The sequence below is a fragment of the Prionailurus bengalensis genome, chromosome C1, assembly GCF_016509475.1.
Source record: "Prionailurus bengalensis isolate Pbe53 chromosome C1, Fcat_Pben_1.1_paternal_pri, whole genome shotgun sequence".
In the NCBI taxonomy this organism is placed as follows: Eukaryota; Metazoa; Chordata; class Mammalia; order Carnivora; family Felidae; genus Prionailurus; species Prionailurus bengalensis.
Genome location: NC_057345.1, coordinates 159,365,168 through 159,387,079, shown reverse-complemented (window position 1 = coordinate 159,387,079; position 21,912 = coordinate 159,365,168). Strand labels below are relative to the sequence as shown.

The 21,912-nt window shown below is 42.3% G+C and overlaps 1 protein-coding gene across 1 annotated transcript; it reads right to left on the bottom strand.

Annotated features, from left to right (window-relative positions):
- Positions 1-1,317: 1,317 nt before the first annotated feature.
- On the bottom strand, positions 1,318-21,704 carry KLHL23 (kelch like family member 23). Its single transcript, XM_043576993.1, has 4 exons — positions 21,341-21,704; positions 19,222-20,436; positions 15,347-15,499; positions 1,318-3,439 (listed from the first exon to the last, which is right to left on the bottom strand). The coding sequence occupies exons 2-4, from the start codon at positions 20,432-20,434 to the stop codon at positions 3,129-3,131; spliced, it is 1,677 nt and encodes a 558-aa protein (XP_043432928.1). The 5' UTR covers positions 20,435-20,436; positions 21,341-21,704; the 3' UTR covers positions 1,318-3,128.
- Between the last annotated feature and the right edge of the window lie 208 nt (positions 21,705-21,912).

The following is a 21,912-nucleotide window of genomic DNA, read 5'->3' as shown; positions in this document are numbered from 1 at the left end:
ATCATATAAAGCACCATCTCCTTTGCAGGCTACATTAGCCAGCTCAGGTTGCCATAACAAAACACCACATTGGGTGGCTTAAACAATAGTAATGTTTCTTACGTTTGTGGAGGCTGGAAGTCTGAGATCAGGATGCCAGTACAGTCGGCTTCTAGTAAGAACTCTCTTTCTGGTTTGCAGATGCTGCTTTCTGTATCCTCACTCAGGCAGGGAAAGAGAAAGCTCTTTGGTAACTCTTACAAGGAAACGATTCCTATCTGATCAGAGCCCTACGCTTATAACCTCCTTAACCTTAATTACTTCCATAAAGCCCTACCTCTACAGTCACATTGGGGATAAGGGCTTCAGCCTATGAATTTGGGGAGACACAAACATTCATTCCTTAACACCAGCATTTATGTATGTGAATGAGGGGGAAAAAGGCTAATGTGCCTTTAAGCAAGTACTCTTGATGTTGACCGTATTTCGTCACAGCTCAAAACTAAAAATATGACTTGTGAGAAACATTAACTTTAAAATTTGGATACTTAGAGTCCTCTTAAGTATTAACCTCAGAGTCATCTACTTAAAATCATCTCCACAATTTTAATTATTTTGCAAAACAGTGCTGGCCCTCCCAAACCAATGGCTTGCATTTAATTATAGTACGATACTTTTCATTCACACTACAGTGATTTGGAACTTGGGACAATTCTGACATAAATGTTTACCTTACCTTCCTTAATCCTTTCTTGTGTGCACAAAGCAATATCAAAAACAGAATTTTATAGAAAATAGGAGCAGCAAATTAAATTCTTCAAGTCACAAACTATTTTCAAGGTCTTTCAAGCACCTGTGGAATGCTTTTCCATAAAAGTAACAGATACCATCATCTTTGTTAAAAAAGTACACTGGATATACAAATGAAATGCTAGGCCTTGAAAAAATTAAAATAATCATATGTGTTCCATGATCTCAAAATGATATATACTACATATATATAAATGATAAATTCTTTAAATGTGACAGTGCGAGTTTTACTGTGGCTGAAGCAGTCAGGAAAGAATTCCCAGAGTTGGACTTGAATCAGGGTTTTATAGGACTTAGATAAGCTAAAAGCAGGGGAAGGTGATTTAAATTGTTTTCATCTATTCCATAAAACAGATCTCCAAAGCGCTACAGGGCATCACATTACTGGTCCAGCTAAGTGTTCTTGAAAGCAATCAAATAATCTATAATTCAATTTCAGATTGGAATAGTCTATAATTCTGTGGTTTCACTAATTCTGACTATCCTTTGACTCATTCACCCAAAATTCCAGCAATTCTACCACATATATTGTGATTTACTTATTTTTATTGAAAACACAAAGTCATATTAAGGAAAAACACTTAAATAAATAAAAATCATTCCACATTCCCCCCACACCAACACAATGGATTTCAGTTTGCATATTACCTTCTACATGCGAAAAGATTTTACAAAGTCACATAGTGCACATTCTCTTTTGTATTGTGCTTATGTTACTTACCATATCAAAGACACATCCATGTGTTTACAGTCTTCCAAATAATTATTGTAGTAGGAGTATAATACTTCACTGTTTTCTTAGCCCACTTTCTTCCTTAACATGTAGATTATTTCCAATTCTTTGCTGTTATAAATAATGCAGACATAAACATCCTCATGCATTTACCTTTGTTTGTTTTGTTTTTATATTATTCTTTAGGTTAAAATCTAGGAGTAGAATTTATGGGACAAAGATATGGTCATTTTTGGGGGCTCCCTCTATGTAGTAGCATATTGCATTCCCAAAGGGTTGTGTCTATTTAAAATGCCATCTGAAATGAATGCATTAAATAGTCTCTTTCTATAAAAAAAAAAAAAGAAAAAAAATCAGAAGCACTAGGCAGTTTTCAACTTCCACATTTAAAGTTAAAAATAATTACTGTCTTTTTAAAAGGATGAAGAGTGTGGATAGATGGTCTAACAGATCACTAAAAGTTCAGATAACTTCAGCAATGCTTCCTAACTTTTCTCAAGTTTTGGCACACACAGAAAGTAATACTGTAGGCACACTGGGGAAAGTGGGCAAAGATGTTTCTGCCCAGAAGCTTCAGCCACCCAGGCTACCTCTGACTGCCCCCAGGGATATGGGGCTCCACATCTAGGCACATCTATGACCCAAAGTGCATGGGTCATGAAGCGCTAATTGAGGAGAGGTTAAGTGACTCGATTCAAGTTACAAAAATCTAGTTAGTGGCACAGCTGGGAAATGAATGCAAATTTCTTCTCATCAATGTATTTTTTACTATATCACAACTGTTCTACATGCTTTCTGGCTCTAAAATTCAATTTTGTATGCAGATATATACCTATACTTAAGAATAAAGAGGATTTCATAGCATGCTTGAACTAAAGACACCTAAACTAGCAATTTACATCAAAGCTGAAAATTAAAAATAGCTCTTAGCATCAGCAAATATTTGACTATTTTCTCTGCAATTTTTCAGATGTGCCATTCTTTTAAATTTAGTTTGTAAACTCTCAACAGTAATAATCTCTTGCACAGGATCTTGTATACTTCTTGCAGTCAGTAACTAAAGAAGAACAATAAATTATACACACTAAAAAGAAAAGAAAACTTAAAGTCAGTCCACATTCTAAATAAGTCTAACGGTGAAAAAAAAAAAGTTGTTTTAAAATGTTGATTTTGTAGAGGTAGAGAAGATTCCCTCCTTGAATTTCAAATTCCTTGCTAGCTAAACAGAACCTTAATAGACACTAGTACATTACAGGGTCATAAGAGACATTTCATTCCACAGAATGATTCTGACCTACACCAGTGTTGATGCTACCAGGAGAAAATTTCACTATAAAGGTATTTTACCTTCTACCAAGTGTCCAACTTTCCATATTACCTTTGAAAAGCAGAGATTATAGGGTGTTAACCTTACTGATTCAACTGTAAATATACATAGAATTTTTCTTGACCATTAATCACTGTACTAAAGTGAAGAGTGGGGGTTAGGCATGGGAATTTACCCACTATGTGCCAGGCCACAATAATAAGTAAGGGACTCCAAACCCTGAATTCTTTTTTTTTCTCCCACTACGCAGTGATTACTTGGTCATTTCTATGGATTCAGTCAGACATTATACACACAAACACACCCATGGGACCGCATAGCACTTGGAAGATTGCCCACTATTTCCCACTTATTAAGATCTGGATCATATTTCTCAATGCTCTGAAGATAAGTTCCTTTTGAGTAGGAATATCCCCCAGTGACATAAATACATCCATTCATGATGACGGCACCACACTCCATCCTCCTTTCCATCATGGGAGCGATTTCTCTCCATTCATTTTGTTCAGGGTCATAGCATTCCGTGATTGTAGTTTGTCCACCAACTAGATAGAGCTTATTTTCAAATGGAACTGAGCACAATCCATACTCTATTAAAAAGAAAAAAGCAAATTTTTATTAGGATAATGAACAAAAGAGATTCCTTAGGGTGATGGTATAATAATCCCTTACAAGGCCGCAGACAAAAGTAGAGTAGTCTTGACATTTTGATTCCTCTACCACAACACTGAGCCATGAAATCCATCCCCGATCACCTGATTCAGATTACCTGTCCAGCCATTCTCTCTCAGGTAATCCTTAATCTGACTTTGCAGGATGCCAGGGAAGAGCTCATCCTCAGATCCTTCTGAGAGTTCCCCAGCACAGACACCTTTCATTCTACATCCACGTGTAACAATTGTAGGGTCTCTCCGATTGTTCTGACACAAAGACGTACGAGGTAACTAGTGCAGGTTCCTCTAGGTCTTAGCGGCCATCCCTACCACCATCCCTATCATCTGTAGCCTCTGCAGCCACGGGTGCCGCACGGATGACCCTGCTTGCCTCTCTCACAGCGCTCGTCAAGTTAAGGACACAAGGAGTTAGAGAAGTACAACCAGACTAGTGGGGAACTACAGTCTATCATCTTAAGAACCCCGTGAAAGACGCTCAAAGGCAGAGGGCTGCTGTGTGAGGGCTGGATCCTGGGCTGGGAGTCTGCCTCTAGGTGGGCAAGCCTTCTGTGCTGTTTTAATTTTTCCCATTTTATGTGTCTCCCCCTCCACATGCAAACCTGCTGGCTCTTCAAGGCATCAGGCTCTTTTGCAACCTCACGTCCTCTTCCTTCCCAGGTCTGTGACTCGGGTGAGGCAAGCGAGGGGCCTAGAGCGCAAAACACAAGGCCGCTCTGCTCTCACTCGCGGAGGGACTCCAGTTCTGTGCCTCGAGCGAGCGTCTCTCCTCCCTCACCCTAGTCACAGGCATGCTGAGTCCCAGGCTTCTTCCACATCCCTATTTCTAGCACCACTACTGGCCTGTGAGTTCATTCTCTGGGAATAGCAACCAGAGGATTACACTTCAATACTTCCAGCTGCAGGATTTGTCAGGAGCACTAATGTTACAGTTTGCTGTCACTGAGCTGTTCCGTACGTCTAGAAACTCCTTTTCCGAAGTCTTTGCACAGCTGCCTCCTTCTTGTCATCTAGGTCTCATCTTATGATCATCTCCTTGGAGGGCCCTCCTCTGACCACCCAACCTGAAGTAGCCAGTCAGGCATTTCCACCACATCACCCTGTTTTAATGTTCTCCACAGCACTTCTCATTATCTGATGTCTCTTCTTTACTGTCCCTCTACCCTCAGTCAGCGTAGGACCTGTGTCCTGCCCACTACTCCATCCCAGCTGGAGAATGGCAAGTGTTTGGAACCTTTTAAGGACTCAATAAAAGGTTGTTGGATCAATGAATGAATTGTACTTTGTACCCTCTGTACCCAAATATGCACTCCCATTATACACTAAAAAAGCTTATCGGGGTGCCTGGGGGCTCAGTCGATTAAGCGTCTGACTTCAGTTCAGGTCATGATCTCGTGGTTCATGAGTTCGAGCCCCGTGTCGGGCTCTGTGCTGACAGATCAGAGCCTGAAGCCTGCTTCAGATTCTGTGTCTCCCTCTCTCTCTCTGCCCCTCCCTCACGCATGCCCTGTCTCTCTTTCTCTCAAAAATAAATAAAAACATATAAAAAAATTAAATAAAAAAATAAAAAAGCTTATCAACCCTTCTTTAGAAAGAGAATATACAATCAAAAATGTGATTTCCCCTTTAAGGATGCAAGTACATTCTTATCAGTAAAGTTTCTGCTATCTAGGTTGTGAAGGCCAAGAAAAATCTCAGAAGATGGACATTTGTGCTTTGCTGTTCTCAAGTATCCGACATCCAGGAAAATAAGAATTCTTCCACCTCTAAAAACCCCCTTTGTTACTTTCCAGTTATATACATGCAGAATTTTTTATAGAATTTAGTTGTTTCAGTACTTGTGAAATTAGAGAAATTATTCCATTAAATGGTCATGAAAATTAATGATGATTCAGAAATCTTATCCATTGGTGTTAAGTGATTCAACAATGAGTTCACTAGGCCTTTCTTAAATTTCACAAAAAATCCTCAATTTGTGGTTCTTATGTGAAGAACAGTATCAAAAGGGGCCCTTGGCTGGCTCAGTCACTTGGATGACTGACTCCTGATTTTGGCTCTGGTCATTATCTCACGGTTCATGGGTTTGGGCCCCGCATCAGGCTCTTGAGCTGACAGTGTGAAACCTGCTTGGGATTCTCTCTTCCTCTCTCTCTCTCTGCCCCTCCCCTCCTCGTGCTCTCTCTCTCCCTCTCAAAATAAATGAACATTAATTTTTTAAAAACGTTTATTTATTTTTGAAGGAGAGAGAGACAGAGCACGAGCATGGGAGGGGCAGAGACAGAGGGAGACACAGAATCTGAAGCAGGCTCTAGGCTCTGAGCTGTCAGCACAGAGCCTGATGTGTGGGGCTCAAACTCACAAGCTGCGAGATCATGACCTGAGCTGAAGTCGAACGCCCAACCAACAGAGCCACCTAGGTGCCCCATGAAAATAAATAAACAAAAAAAAATTTTTTCTTTAAGTATCTCAATCTTCCTATAGCAGGAAAAATGTTTAAGATAAGGTGATTCTTGGGTTTTTTCCTGTTATCCAAATACAACATAATGCTCTGTTTTTGCTGATGGAAACTTTTTCTTCCTCATCTGTAACTGCCTTTTTCTCTGTTGGTCACTCTACAAAGCTACTGAGCCTGAGGAACTGTGCCTTTATTGAGCTCCCAGCACTATCCATAACTATACCTAACACTATACACAACATGTGGGAAACACTCAGCAAACCTCTGTTGGACCAATGAACGAGTGAACAATTTCAAACTAAGTATAAGAATGGTACCATCTGTCATGGCTCAAAAAGTTTACACACAACTATTCACTATAAATCCATAGCAGTCTGTATTTAGTATTCCATGAATGATATGAATAAAGCCATGTAGGGGCTCTGAGACAACCACGATATTTTCAGGTATTCAGTATACACTGAAATGATTTAGAACTTTTTCCTAAGATTTTTCTCACGGAAAAGACCTGTAAAGCTTATGTAATTTAACCTCTTTATTTTACTAGAAAGTAAAAGTCAAGAGCTTAAGCCACTGCCCAAGAGCAGTCATGTGAATAAATGGCGGAGCCAGAAAGAACTCTCTCCCCACTTGACAAGGCTTTCCATAGGTTTTTTTCTTTATCACATCCTGCTTCTTCCCTGTTCTTCCCACACTCTTCTTTCCCAGCTCATCCCTTAACTAGTGCTGTTTCCCAAGACTCTGTCCTTAGCTGTACTTAGTCCCACCCTTGCAAGGCACCTCAACCATTTCCACACCCACAGTCATCACCTCCAAGCAAATGACACCCAGATCTCTAAAGTCAGACTCACTCTTCCTCCTGGGCCGCAGACCCACACTTCCCATTGCCTCCTGGACAGCTCTTCTGGGTGATCCAACCAGTCCTTCACAGTTAACTACAAAACTAAGTTCCAACTCAGCTCCTCTCCTCTGTTCCCACCACCTCCTCCTTCCCATGGTGAATCTATAATATTCCTCATATCTACCCGTTTTCACCTCCTACTGCTTCAGGCTTTCAGCATTTCTCACCTGGGTTATTATAACAGTTTCAGCAGACTTCTGGCCTTCTCCTAATCTATTCTGAAAGGCTCTAAAACCTTTGTTAGTTCACAATTTTTCAAATTCTAACTGCCATTCAAAGCCCTCTATGGTACGCTCCTCCACTGAACTCTCCCATCCAATCTCTCATTCTACCCTCTCACATCCCATCATATACATCCACTCCCAGGCACTGGAATATACCTGGAACTTGCCCCTCTGCCTCCCATCATTAACTTCCTCCCTCAAAAAATACCTTAATTGTATCCATTCTTTAAGGACTAAATCATAACAGTGAACTCCTGGAAGCCTTCTAAGATTTTCAGATTCCCCTTATTCTCAAGCTCCTTCTACCCTCAATTTCAACGGCACTTATTTCTATGACTGTCTTATATTCCTGTTATGTATGTATATTTCCTTCTAAATTCTGAGCTCCTGTAGCAGTAGAGACTCACTCTTAACCATCTTTGTGTCTTACATAATAACTTGAATGGTACCCTTCCTGAGGTAAGGTCTCAATAAATGTCATCTTTAATTTAATGGAATTGGAGTCCCCTGTTTTTTAACTAAACAAAACCACCACCCTTGGGGCACCTGGGTGGCACAGTGGGTTAAGCACCTGACTTCGGCTCAGGTCATGATCTTGCAGTCCGTGAGTTCGAGCCCCATGTCAGGCTCTGTGCTGACAGCTCAGAGACTGGAGCCTGCTTCAGATTCTGTCTCCCTCTCTCTCTGCCCCTCCTCCACTTGTTCTCTCTCTCTCTCTCTCTCAAAAATAAATAAACATTAAAGAATTAAAAAAAAAGTCTCCCTCTCTCTCTGCCCCTCCCCTGCTTGCACTCTGTCTCTAAAATAAACAAACGTTAAAAAAGGGGGGGGCGGCGCCTGGGTGGCTCAGTTGGTTAAGCATCTGACTTTGGCTCAGGTCATGATCTCACGGTTCGTGGGTTCCAGCCCCACACTGGGGTTTGTGCTGATGGCTCAGAGCTTGGGGCCTGCTTCAGATTCTGTGTCTCCCTCTGTCTCTGCCCCTCGCCCGCTTGCGCTCTCTCTCTAAAATAAATAAACATGAGGGGTGCCTGGGTGGCTCAGTCAGTTGGGCATCCAACTTCAGCTCAGGTCATGATCTCAGTTTGTGAGTTCAAGCCCCTCATCAGGCTCTGTGCTGACAGCTCAGAACCTGGAGCATGCTTTGGATTCTGTATCTCCCTCTCTCTCTGACCCTCCCCAGCTCACACTCTGTCTCTTTCTCTATGGAAAATAAATAAATGTTAAAAAAATTTTTTTAATAAAATAAACATTAAAAAAATAAAGCCAAAGGGGCGTCTGGGTGGCGCAGTCGGTTAAGCGTCCGATTTCAGCCAGGTCACGATCTCGCGGTCCGTGAGTTCGAGCCCCGCGTCGGGCTCTGAGCTGATGGCTCAGAGCCTGGAGCCTGTTTCCGATTCTGTGTCTCCCTCTCTCTCTGCCCCTCCCCCGTTCATGCTCTGTCTCTCTCTGTCCCAAAAATAAATAAACGTTGAAAAAAAAAATTAAAAAAATAAAAAAATAAAAAAATAAAGCCAAAAACCAAAAAAAAAACCGAAAACCACCAACCTCAAAGGCATTAAGAAAAAAAAAGATAACATTTATAGTACCTTTTAAAAATAAGAGTAGTCATGATTTCTTTTGTGGTCTAAGCTACAGATCTGTAAGGCAGACTTGAGACTGACATTTTATGTTCCTCAGGAGGCGCTCTGAAAGTGTGTAAGAGGCACACCTCGCCACAGTTCAGCAGAGGCAGGCCCTATGCCTTCAAGGGCGAAGGAGCTAACAGACCAGTTGAATGAAGCAGGCCGGGAGTAAGAAGAGCAACGGCACAGATGCCAGGTCCATGATGTGATAGGAATGGGAGAGACTGGTGACATGGAGCACAGAAGTGCCATCTATACAAATTTTAGGATTGCTTGTTCTAGCTTCTAGAAGAATGCTGGTGCAATTTTGATTGGGATTGTATTGAATGTGTAGGTAAGTCTGGGTAGTATTGACATTTTAACTTTATTCTTCCAATCCATGAGCATGGAATGTTTTTCCATTTATTTATATCTTCTTCAATTTCCTTCATAAGCTTTCTATAGTTTTCGGCATACAGATCTTTTACGTCTTTGGTTAGGTTTATTCCTAGGTATTTTATGCTTCTTGGTGCAATTGTGAATGGGATCAGTTTATTTGTCTTTCTGTTGCTTCACTATTAGTGTATAAGAATGCAACTGATTTCTGTACATTGATTTTGTATCCTGCAACTTTGCTGAATTCATGTATCAGTTCTAGTAGACTTTTGGTGGAGTCTATCAGGTTTTCCATGTATAATATCATGTCATCTGCAAAGAGTGAAAGCTTGACTTCATCTCTGCCAATTTTGATGCCTTTGATTTCCTTTTGTTGTCTGATTGCAGATGCTAGAACTTCCAACACTATGTTAAACAACAGCAGTGAGAGTGGACATCCCTGTCGTGTTTCTGATCTCAGGGGGAAAGCTCTCAGTTTTTCCCCATTGAGGATGATATTAGCTGTGGGCTTTTCATAAATGGCTTCTATGATATTTAAGTATGTTCTTGAGGGTTTTTATTAAGAAAGGATGCTGAATTTTGTCAAATGCTTTTTCTGCATCGATTGACAGGATCATATGGTTCTTATCTTTTCTTTTATTAATGTGATGTATCACATTGATTGATTTGTGAATGGTGAACCAGCCCTGCAGCCCAGGAATGAATCCCACTTGATCATGGTGAATAATTCTTTTTATATGCTGTTGAATTCGATTTGCTAGTATCTTATTGAGAATTTTTGCATCCATATTCATCAGGGATATTGGCCTGTAGTTCTCTTTTTTTGCTGGGTCTCTGTCTGGTTTAGGAATCAAAGTAATGCTGGCTTCATAGAATGAGTCTGGAAGTTTTCCTTCCCTTTCTATTTTTTGGAACAGCTTGAGAAGGATAGGTATTATCTCTGCTTTAAATGTCTGGTAGAATTCCCCAGGGAAGCCATCTGATCCTGGACTCTTACTTGTTGGGAGATTGAATAGCCAAAGTAATCTTGAAGAAGACCAAAAAACGGGAGGCATCAAGAACCCAGACTTTAGCCTCTACTACAAAGCTGTCATCATCAAGACAGCATGGTATTGGCACAAAAACAGACACATAGACCAATGGAATAAAATAGGGACTCCAGAATTGGACCCATAAAAGTATGGCTAACTAATTTTTGACAAAGCAGGAAAGAACATCCAATGGAAAAAAGACAGTCTCTTTAACAAATGGTGCTGGGAGAACTGGACAGCAACATGCAGAAGAATGAAACCAGACCACTTTCTTACACCATACACAAAAATAAACTCAAAATGGATAAAGGACCTGAATGTGAGACAGGAAACCATCAAAACCCTAGAGGAGAAAGTAGGAAAAAACCTCTCTGACCTCAGCCGCAGCAATTTCTTGATACATCTCCAAAGGCAAAGGAATTAAAAGCAAAAATGAACTATTGGGATTTCACAAAATAAAAATCTTCTGCACTGCCAAGAAAACAGTCAACCAAACTAAAAGGCAACCACGAATAGGAAAAGACATTTGCAAATGACATATCAGACAAAGGGCTAGTATCCAAAATCTATAAAGAGCTCACCAAACTCCACACCCGAAAAACAAATAACCCAGTGAAGAAATGGGCAGAAAACATGAAATGACACTTCTCTAAAGAAGACATCCGGATGGCCAATAGGCACATGAAAAGTTGCTCCTCATCAGGGAAATACAAATCAAAACCACACTCGGATACCACCTCACACCAGTCAGAGTGGCTAAAATGAACAAATCGGGAGACTATAGATGCTGGAGAGGATGTGGAGAAACGGGAACCCTCTTGCACTGTTGGTGGGAATGCAAACTGGTGCAGCCACTCTGGAAAACAGTGTGGAGGTTCCTCAAAAAATTAAAAATAGACCTACCCTATGACCCAGCAATAGCACTGCTAGGAATTTACCCAAGGGATTCAGGAGTGCTGATGCATAGGGGCACTTGTACCCCAATGTTTATAGCAGCACTTTCAACAATAGCCAAATTATGGAAAGAGCCTAAATGTCCATCAACTGATGAATGGATAAAGAAGCTGTGGTTTATATATACAATGCAATACTACTTGACAATGAGAAAGAATGAAATCTGGCCTTTTGTAGCAACGTGGATGGAACTGAAGAGTGTTATGCTAAGTGAAATAAGTCATACAGAGAAAGACAGATACCATATGTTTTCACTCTTATGTGGATCCTGAGAAACTTAACAGAAGACTATGGGGGAGGGGAAGGAAAAAAAAAGCCAGAGAGGGAGAGAGCTAAAGCATAAGAGACTCTTAAAAACTGAGAACAAACTGAGGGTTGATGGGGGTGGGAGGGAGGGAAGCGTGAGTGATGGGTATTGAGGAGGGCACCTGTTGGGATGAGCACTGGGTGTTGTATGGAAACCAATTAGACAATAAATTTCATATTAAAAAAAAAAAGCATGCAGCACTGAGATAATGAATTAAAAAAAAAAAAAAAGAAGTGCCATCTAAAAGGGAACAGCCATGGCACAAAAACAGACACATAGACCAATGGAATAGAATAGAAACCCCAGAACTAGACCCAGAAACGTATGGCCAACTCATCTTTGACAAAGCAGGAAAGAACATCCAATGGAATAAAGACAGCCTCTTTAACAAATGGTGCTGGGAGAACTGGACAGCAACATGCAGAAGGTTGAAACTAGACCACTTTCTCACACCATTCACAAAAATAAACTCAAAATGGATAAAGGACCTAAATGTGAGACAGGAAACCATCAAAACCTTAGAGGAGAAAGCAGGAAAAGACCTCTCTGACCTCAGCCGTAGCAATCTCTTACTCGACACATCCCCAAAGGCAAGGGAATTAAAAGCAAAAGTGAATTACTGGGACCTTATGAAGATAAAAAGCTTCTGCACAGCAAAGGAAACAACCAACAAAACTAAAAGGCAACCAACGGAATGGGAAAAGATATTCGCAAATGACATATCGGACAAAGGGCTAGTATCCAAAATCTATAAAGAGCTCACCAAACTCCACACCCGAAAAACAAATAATCCAGTGAAGAAATGGGCAGAAAACATGAATAGACACTTCTCTAAAGAAGACATCCGGATGGCCAACAGGCACATGAAAAGATGTTCAGCGTCGCTCCTCATCAGGGAAATACAAATCAAAACCACACTCAGGTATCACCTCACGCCAGTCAGAGTGGCCAAAATGAACAAATCAGGAGACTATAGATGCTGGAGAGGATGTGGAGAAACGGGAACCCTCTTGCACTGTTGGTGGGAATGCAAATTGGTGCAGCTGCTCTGGAAAGCAGTGTGGAGGTTCCTCAGAAAATTAAAAATAGACCTACCCTATGACCCAGCAATAGCACTGCTAGGAATTTATCCAAGGGATACAGGAGTACTGATGCATAGGGCCACTTGTACCCCAATGTTCATAGCAGCACTCTCAACAATAGCCAAATTATGGAAAGAGCCTAAATGTCCATCAACTGATGAATGGATAAAGAAATTGTGGTTTATATACACAATGGAATATTACGTGGCAATGAGAAAAAATGAAATCTGGCCTTTTGTAGCAACGTGGATGGAACTGGAGAGTGTGATGCTAAGTGAAATAAGCCATACAGAGAAAGACAGATACCATATGGTTTCACTCTTATGTGGATCCTGAGAAACTGAACAGGAACCCATGGGGGAGGGGAAGGAAAAAAAAAAAAGAGGTTAGAATGGGAGAGAGCCAAAGCATAAGAGACTGTTAAAAACTGAGAACAAACTGAGGGTTGATGGGGGGTGGGAGGGAGGAGAGGGTGGGTGATGGGTATTGAGGAGGGCACCTTTTGGGATGAGCACTGGGTGTTGTATGGAAACCAATGTGTCAATAAATTTCATAAAAAAAAAATAAAAAAAATAAAAATAAAAGGGAACAGCCACTACTTGGATCCAGTGATTGATGACAGAAAGGAATGTGGTCTAAGGTCATTATAATTTTTCTAAAGGCCAGGAATCATGATTTTTATTTAAGAACTACCGAATTTTAAATATTGGTGGCAAGTCAGTTAAAAATATTTTAAACACTGTACCCCAAAAAGAACATACCAGGCAGCATGCTAATTTGCTACCTTTGTTTCTTACATTATGTCACAAAAAAGTCCAATATAAAGCAAAACTTTACAAACAGAATTATGTGATCCCATTGACTTGTACTCTAATTTAATATTTATTTGACTGATTTTTCAGTTGGCCATGGATTTTCTTGCTTTCGATTACATCTTTTAGACTCCCTTTCAAGCAGTTAACAAGACCTATGCTACTTAAATACGTTATAGGACATTTATTTTTAAAGGAACCCTTTATGAAATCTATATTAAATTTGTAATGTAAATAACTGCCCTCTAATTTGTTAATCTGAGTTTTCATATATTGGATTTTCTTTGTAAAGATGTCAAAGTAATATCTAACTGATAAGGTTAACATGAAGATCAAATGAGATAACAGTGCAATTGTTAAGAACATGGCCTCCCAGCCAGATTGCCTGGATTTGAACCTCATCTCTAACAAGCACTAGCTAGCTGACCTTAGGCAATTCATTTACCATGTCTGTGCCTCAGTGGCCTGCAAAATGAGATAATAGTAGTACCTCGCTCACAGGATTGCTGTAAGGTTTAAATAGATTAAGACATAAAAAATTATTAGAATAGTTAGTGCCTGATGCATACTTACTAACTAAAAGTTAGCTATTACTCCATACAAGCCGGTATTACTACTTTCCATTATAACTTCGCTAACCATAACAGAAAGTGGTGGGGAGTCTGCGATAATTACATCTGGGTTACTAGGAGATAGGGTACCTGTTCCATGTCTTCTGAGCCAGGCCAGCCTGTGGCCGAAGTCTCTTCTTATGCAAAGCCCAGGACATATGGATATGCAGCACCAGATTCAGTGTGCTTCACCTCAACTGCCAGATGAAACTGGTCAAAAGCAGGAGAGCCTGGTCCCTTCAGAAGAGACAGACTGCTTCGTGGCTATAGCACAGATTATACAATCAGACTGCTTAAATGAATCCTGGTCTGCCACTTCCAAACTGTGTGACCTTATCCTTTCTAGACTCCATTTCTAAATACGTAAAATGGGGGTGAACAATACCTACTTGTAAGGTTATAGATAGAATTTAAGGTAATACGACATGTAAGGTGCTTAATCAGTAGCTGACCTACAGAAAGTGTTCAAGAAGGTTAACAACTGCTATCACTCTCAGATGATTCAAGCTTGGGAATTTCCAATTGTGACTCACATAGAAGCCTTAAGCTATATGGAAAATCATCCAAAGTAGTATAGTGATACGGTGATATGAATCTTACCTAAGGAAAAATCTCAAACATATATCAAAGAGACACGTCAAAGAACAAAGGCACAGAAGGCAGAAGGCTGGCCATTCCTTATGGATGGACCACATGTCCCTTTCATGACTGTCAAAGTAAGGCCAACATGGGGTTCTGTACATCACAGGAGTGATTGCTTAATAATTACTGGTGCCCAGACAGAACATGCTAAAAAGAAGAAACCATCTCCTGTTGAACTGAATCAACGAGTAATCTTCCCGACTATTTGACAGACTAGTGCTTTTTAACTGTCTATAAAAACTGTGTTTTATATAATGCATATAAATGAAAGAAAGCACACAACAGAGGAATAGGAAACACAACAAAAGAATCTAGAAAATTTTAGGGCGCCTGGGTGGCTCAGTCAGTTGGAGTATCTGACTTCGGCTCAGGTCATGATCTCACGGTTCATGAGTTCGACCCCACGTCGGGCTCTGTGTTGACAGCTCAGAGCCTGGAGGCTGCTTTGGATTCTGTCTGTGTGTGTGTCTCTCTCTCTCTGCCCCTCCCCGCTCACACCATGTCTGTGTTTCTCAAAAATGAATAAACATTAAAAAATTTTTTTAAATAAAAAGAATCTAGAAAATTTTAAAAAGAAACTACCACTTTTAACCACACAGGCTTAAAATGTATTCCGTAAAGACATCAGGGAAAGCATTTGTAGATGTGACCTAATTGGAACTACCTGTGATTATGGTTGGAGGGGCATATGAATATTTTGAGCCTTTTAATTACACCCATGTGCAGTCTGCTATAAATCTAGCATTTTCTATTTCCAGGCCATTTTTAGCTGTACAACATGTACTATTTGAAACAGTATTTTCTTACCTGGATGTGGGCTGGAGGTGATGAGGCTCCATTCATTGATATCTGAATTGTAGCTCTGGACCTTGTCATAGGTGCAACTTCCTCTGTAGCCGCAGTGGCCGCCGATGACATAGATAACTTCATGTAAGACGCAGGCAGTTGCATTTCCCACGCCTGTGTGTTAATTAAAATCACACTGAATACTGGGCTCAGTTTATTGTTTCTGTTATTACTGATAGTAGATGCAAGGTCCTGTGCTAGGTGCTATGAGGGATAGAAGAATGAACAAGAGAGGCTGCTTGCACTCTTTTAAAAGAGGGTGAGACACTTACACCAATAGTTAGAACACAGGGTACAGAAACACCGTGAACATTCAGGGCAAGGAGACATTGCTTTGAGGAGGGAAGTCAGATAGCAGGTGGCCGACTCTGACCTGGACCCCGGTAGGTAGGACTGTGGCAGGTAGAGGTGAGAGGAAGCCATCCTAAGCAGAGGGCAAGGCAAGCACAGAGGCTTAGTGGGCAATGTCTAGAGGCCCGGATTGATGCCAGCACACGGAAGGGCCCGTGGCAGACCTGGGGCTGTCGTGTGGGAATTAAAGCCGACATGGTAAGTTGAAGCCACATCACAAAGGATCCTGGCACTCAACTAAGAAATGTGGACTTCATTCAGCAGGATTTTTAAGATTTTTAAGCAGAGGAAGGGAGAGACTACAAAAGCAGAAGACAGAGTCAGAAAGATCTAGGTATTGGCCCAGGTACAAAGTACTGAGGGCCTGATTTAGGAGGGGCTTTGGGTATGGAGACAAGACGCACAGATAAGCCTTGATGACTGACTGTGCCAGAAACAAACAAAACTGATTCTGAGGTCCTAAACTCAGAAAACCAGGACACCCTGATGCCCTAGGAAAATGAGGAGGAAGAAATGAGTTCGGCAGGGAAGGAAGACATCAGATTAGTTGAACACATCAGTTTAGTCTTTCAAACAACTTTTATTTACCACTGGTACATGCTGGGTGCAGTTCAATCTCCTTGTATATTTCTACTCCAACACAAAAGTGAGTTTATAAGCAGGGCAGTTACGATAAGAGAGGGAAAAAAAGGAGCTCCTAAACTTCAGCCAAGTATTTATTTCTTCTCTGTACATCCCTAAACCAAAAAAGGAAATGAATTTGAAATTTGACTCTACCCAATTTACATTCTGATCACCAGGGGAAGCTGCCAGTTCACTTCATGACTACAAAACAAAACAAACTGGGAAAAGTAACGTTACTCTTGCAACTTAGAAAAATGAGAAACTTAAAACTCAAAATCAGCACTGGCGAAAGCTGCGCATGACTGACACAGTGTTACCCTTCCCAGGGACAATTAGTTACAATCAGGAATCAAAACTTCAATGTCAAAGTATAAATAAAACTTTGAAATTTCAAGCCCAGCTGGTTGGGATGGGGGGCTTTCGAGCATGAGGGTCTCCCATTCTACTCAAGGTGAAGGCAAAAAACAGATAATGGCTTTCTTTCACAGTGGACGCACCACTGAAGCATTTTCTTTTCAGCAAGCATGTTTCACACATGATTTAACAGGGGTGCCTGGGTGGCTCAGTCAGTTGAGCGTCTGACTATGTCTCAGGCCATGATCTCACAGTAGGTGAGCTTGAGCCCTGCATTGGGCTCTGTGCTGACAGTTCAGAGCCTGGAGCCTGCTTCTGATTCTGTGTCTCCCTCTCTCTCTGCCCCTCCCCCAGGGGCACTGGGGACTCTGTGTGTGTGTGTGTGTGTGTGTGTGTGTGTGTACATGTGTGTGTCTCTCTCTCTCAAAAATAAACATCAAAAAAATTTTTTAATATGATTCAACAAAATTGCAGTAAAGTAATAAACTTTCATCCTCACAGAAATATGCTCTTCACTAGGAAAGCACTGGAACTGTTATCTCATTATCTCATTGGCAGAAACTTTTCCACGTTGACAATAGCTGCTAAAATATTTGAACTTTCTTTGTCTCTTGAGTAGGAAAGGAGTCATGACAACCTTCAGGAACATCCTGGGGAGAAGACCAGGAATCAGCGGTCAAGCTCAGGCAGAGTCCAAAACCACAAAACCAGAGCAGCAACAGTAGTGGGCCTTATGCCCCCTTCTCCCGCTCTATCACCTACTGCGGCAGAACCTTCGGGCATGCAGGAGAACGGGCATGATTTAATATGAAAGACACCTTTTTAAAGTTTATTTTTTTATTTTGAGAGAGAGAGAAAGAGAGCGAGCAGGGGAGGGGCAGAGAGAGAGGGAGGGAGACAACCTCAAGCAGAATTCATGCTGTCAGCGTGAGTGGGACACTTAACCGACTGAGCCACCCAGTCGCCCCTAACATGAAAGATATTTTTGTTCTATCAAAGTTGACATGTTCTTCTATAATGACCTTTATTATGACAATAATGAACAACAAATAATGACAAGAATACCTAACACTTACTGTTTACTTTGCTCCAGACACTGTTCTACACACTTCACATGCACAAATTCATTTAATCTTCTCAAAACCCTAAGCTATATAATGTTGTCACCCCCACCCCCACCCCCATAAAACCGAGGCACAGGGAGGTTAAACAATTTGCCTGAGCACACCAGCAAGTAAGTGGAAGGTTGGGATTTAGACTGCAGTTTGGCTTCAGAAGCAACGTGCCTGATCACAAGACCATCCGGCCTCTCAGGCTTCCTGCTTGTCATCCAACGATCACACCAGGTCAGATTCCCAGACCAGGTCAGATTCCCACACCCTCCCTAGTGTTAAAAAAGAAACAGAAAGCCCTGGGAAGGAACATTTGGGATAAAATGACACAAATTTAGTAACAACCTACCAGTTGTTTTTGTGCAACTCTCCAGCACAAATGAATAAATGTAATTAAGATTCCAGTTTAACTTTTTTGCCAGTGGGAGGGAAGGAGAGCAAGGCTAATATAGTGCTGGACACAGCAGAAAATACAGTGTTTATCAGACAGACATTGAGACCCAATAGTGCACCTGGCTGTGTGGACCACATGAGGGAGGGTATGGGATCTGCCTTATCTTCTACTCTATGAAACAGGACTTGAATCACAAAAAGAAGGGGCTATCTGTCTCTAGTTTTTGAGAGAATGTAATTTGTTACACTCTACAGGGACCAAACCTTTCAAAGTTTTAATGAAAGACCCTTTAAAAGAGAGATGACCACATAATGAGAGGGAGAAAGCTGAATATTTAAAAGCAGGATTGAAAAGGATTCAATTTCAAGAGTAAGCAAGCAAAAAAAAAAAAAAAAAATTTAAGTATAAACTAATAAAACTACCCAGCTTTCTCCCTTCATTTAGACTTTGACTTAAATATATATTCTTAAGACCTGAAGCAAGACCTAGGCTTGAAACAGGCTGTAGAGTAAGGAGAATGAGTTATACTGTTTTCTTACATAAATGATTTTTTTCTAGTCTGAGTAGCATATTCTGATCACATAACCTCAAACAAGTTGGGGACTGTTATACCACGCTTTTACTTGGAACATTCTGTCCACAATTACTTGTATAACCTATTATAGTTCCTAGGTAGCATTCCAAAAGTGATAAATTCTTTTAAAGTTATTTGCAAGATAATTTAGATCACTGGTCTTAACTTCAAACCCTTAAAAAATATTGGGGCCCCTGGGTGGCTCAGTCGATTAAGCATCCGACTCTTGGTTTCAGCCCAGGTCATGATCTCAGTGTCATGAGTTCAAGCCCCCCATTAGGCTCTGTGCGGACAGTGGAGAGTCTGCTTGGGATTCTCTCTCTCTCCTTCTCTGCCTCTCCCCCACTTGCACTGTCTCTGTCTCTCTCAAAATAAACTTAAAAAAAAAAACACTTAAAAATAGAGAATAAATGTAATCTGTACTTACCTTTAATCATGTTTGCAATAGGAATCCATTTCTCTTTTAATGGGTCATAGAACTCAGCCTCTTCTGCAGGAGCCCCTTTTCTGTAACCACCTAAAGCATAGACACAGCCACCCAAGGTGACTGCACAGTGGTAATACCTGGCATTGAGCATTGGCAAACCTTCCGTCCATTCATCGCTTTCACTGTTATAGATCCACACTGTGTCAAGAGCTTCTATATTATCCGTCCTATAACCCCCAGTTACATAAATGTTGGGTCCCAAACATGTAACACCATAGCTCTCCCTAGTATAGTCTGGTATTTCTGCTCCCTGAATCCAAACATTTGTCAGAGGATCCCATATATGAACCTCTGATAAAGGATGCCAGTAATAGCCTCCAATGATGTACATTGTGGCTGTGGACCTCTGAGAAATCTCTTTATGCAGGGGATTCAAAGCATTATATATTAGAGATCTTATCTTATTTTCGGTTAGGAGGCAGCTTCTTTGAAGACCTAAAGCTGTTTTTAAATACACTGGATCTATATCTATGTTCACATAGCTTAGTAGATTATACAGGCATTCAATTCGATTTTCTACGTCATGAGCAGTCCACTTAATAACAGGCTCTATGATAGCTTCTTCTTTCCAAACACTGAGATTCTTTCTGGACAATATAAAGAGAAACTTTTCAAGGCTGATTTCCAAAAATTCTTCTTGTTGCCACACTTCCTTAAACCTTGAACACAGAATTCTTCGAGATTCCTTCTCTAGTTCTGGACACACGTGAAATTCTGCAAAGGAGTGCATTCCAATACAATTATCAATATCCAAGTGCCTTACCAAAAACTGCTCACAAGCTTTCTTTACTGAAAGGAACTGTAGCAGATCAGCTGCTTCAAGCAGGCTTTGAACGTTTCTTTTAGTTATTTCAATCTGGGAAGTGTATGCATAATTCACAAGGCCTTCCAAAATATCATGGTGGATGCCAGAGATTTTTATTTTATTTTTAAATTTTTCTTTCATGTCAGCTGTGAACATTGCCTTAAAATAATTGCTGCAAGCAGCTAAAACAGCTCGGTGACAATGGAAGATTATGCCTGAAGGACACTGAAGGGTAATATCAGTAAATAATCCATCCAAGTAAAATGTTCTGAATGCATCCAGAAAATCCACTGGATGCGTCGTATCCTTGAAATGGTAAATATAATCTTCTTGTCCTTTGAGAGCCATGGCTGCAATAAACATGAAATAAATGTGTTTTCAATGTTGCATATTACTGAAAATAATCAATGCTAAATATGCCAATCCTTATGATGATACTCTAAAGCTACACTAAGTAACAAATGCAAAATGTGGATACACTATTTCGTCATTTATGTGATGGTCAATCTAAATTCGGGGTCACTTTGAGCCTGAAAGGAGGCCCCTAGGATTTTCAGTAGTCCTTTAAATAAAAAATATTGATTTGCTACCCCATTCACCCAGTCTCCGAAATCCGACCCTAGTTGGCGGTCGGAGAGAGAGAACCCACGCTTGACAAACCGAGTGTCCGGGCGGGTCACCCCACTAGAGACCGGACTTTGGCCGTCTTGGCTCGGCCCCAATTCAACCTTTTTCACTAGCGCCGTCTCCCTTGGGAGTCGTCTCGAGATGCCAAAAAAAGGGGCGATCGAAATATAACTAGAAATGAAGAAATCTTGGAAAAGGGAAACCTTGTACCTTTCGGCTTAAGAATGGAGCGAAAAGAAAGCTGCCGGGCCGCTGTCCCTCCAACCCTGCGCCCCCTCCCCCGCGCCTGCCGCAGGGGTTTCCGCGCGCCCCGCGCCTGGGCCCCGGGCCCGCGTTCCCGCCCGGAGACCGCCCCGCCCCGGGCCTGGCGCGGGGACTCGACTCGAGGGCGCCGCGCGCCGCCCGCCGGGCCGGTGCCCGCGTCCCCTCCGCCCCGGGACGCAGCACAGGTGTGGGGAGGGCACGCGGGCGGCCCCGCGCTCGGCCCGGCCCGGCGCCCGCGCGGCCATTGTCTCCGCGCCCCTGCCGCGGGCGGGCTCGGGAGGCGGCGCGGCCTCGCTCTCCCGCGCTCGGCCCCGCTCGCTCCCCTCGGGCTGGCCCCGGGCGGGGACGCCGCAGCGCACCTACCTCCGGCGGCGGCTCCCGGGCACGGTGCGGGCCGACGGGCTAGCGGCGAGCGGGGGCTGGGGCGCCTCCGGACCCTCTGACCATCTTTGGAAGAAGCGCGGCGGAGGGTGCCTGCTAGTGCAGCTCCAGCCCACAAGCGGCTCCTATTTTGGTGCCCTGGCTGCTCCCCGCCTCCAGCCGAACAGCCCCCCGCGCGGCCTGGGCGCGGGGCCACTCGCGGGAACTCCCCGGTGGCGGGGCCGCGCTGCGAGCAGGGGCGGGGCGGCCGGGCACGCGGCTGCAGCCCCTTCCCGGCCGTTCCCCCCTGCAGCAGGTGGGAAGTCAGCTCCGAGGAGACTGCCTGCGCGACTAGCTTTCTGCTCCTTCCTTAGGTCTGCGCCTCACACACAGCACACACCCCCGAGCGTTTTTCTCTAGACACTCTGAAGTCCACATCTGGAGGCTGAGAGAGGGATGCCCTTTCCCCCTCCTTCAGTAGCTCTCACAGGCCAGGCCCTAGAGGGAGAGATGGAGGGGAAAGTGTGCAGCAATCCTTAAAGGTCTGGGGCTGAGGTTGCCTTCAGAATGCCAGA

Coding starts and splice junctions, on each gene's coding strand:
- KLHL23 (XM_043576993.1), bottom strand. CDS start 20,434: ATGGCTCTCAAAGGACAAGAAGATTATATTTACCATTTCAAGGATACG. Junction 15,500..19,221: donor TATTGCAAACATGATTAAAG/GTAAGTACAGAT, acceptor ATTAACACACAG/GCGTGGGAAATGCAACTGCC. Junction 3,440..15,346: donor CACCTCCAGCCCACATCCAG/GTAAGAAAATAC, acceptor TCTTTTTAATAG/AGTATGGATTGTGCTCAGTT.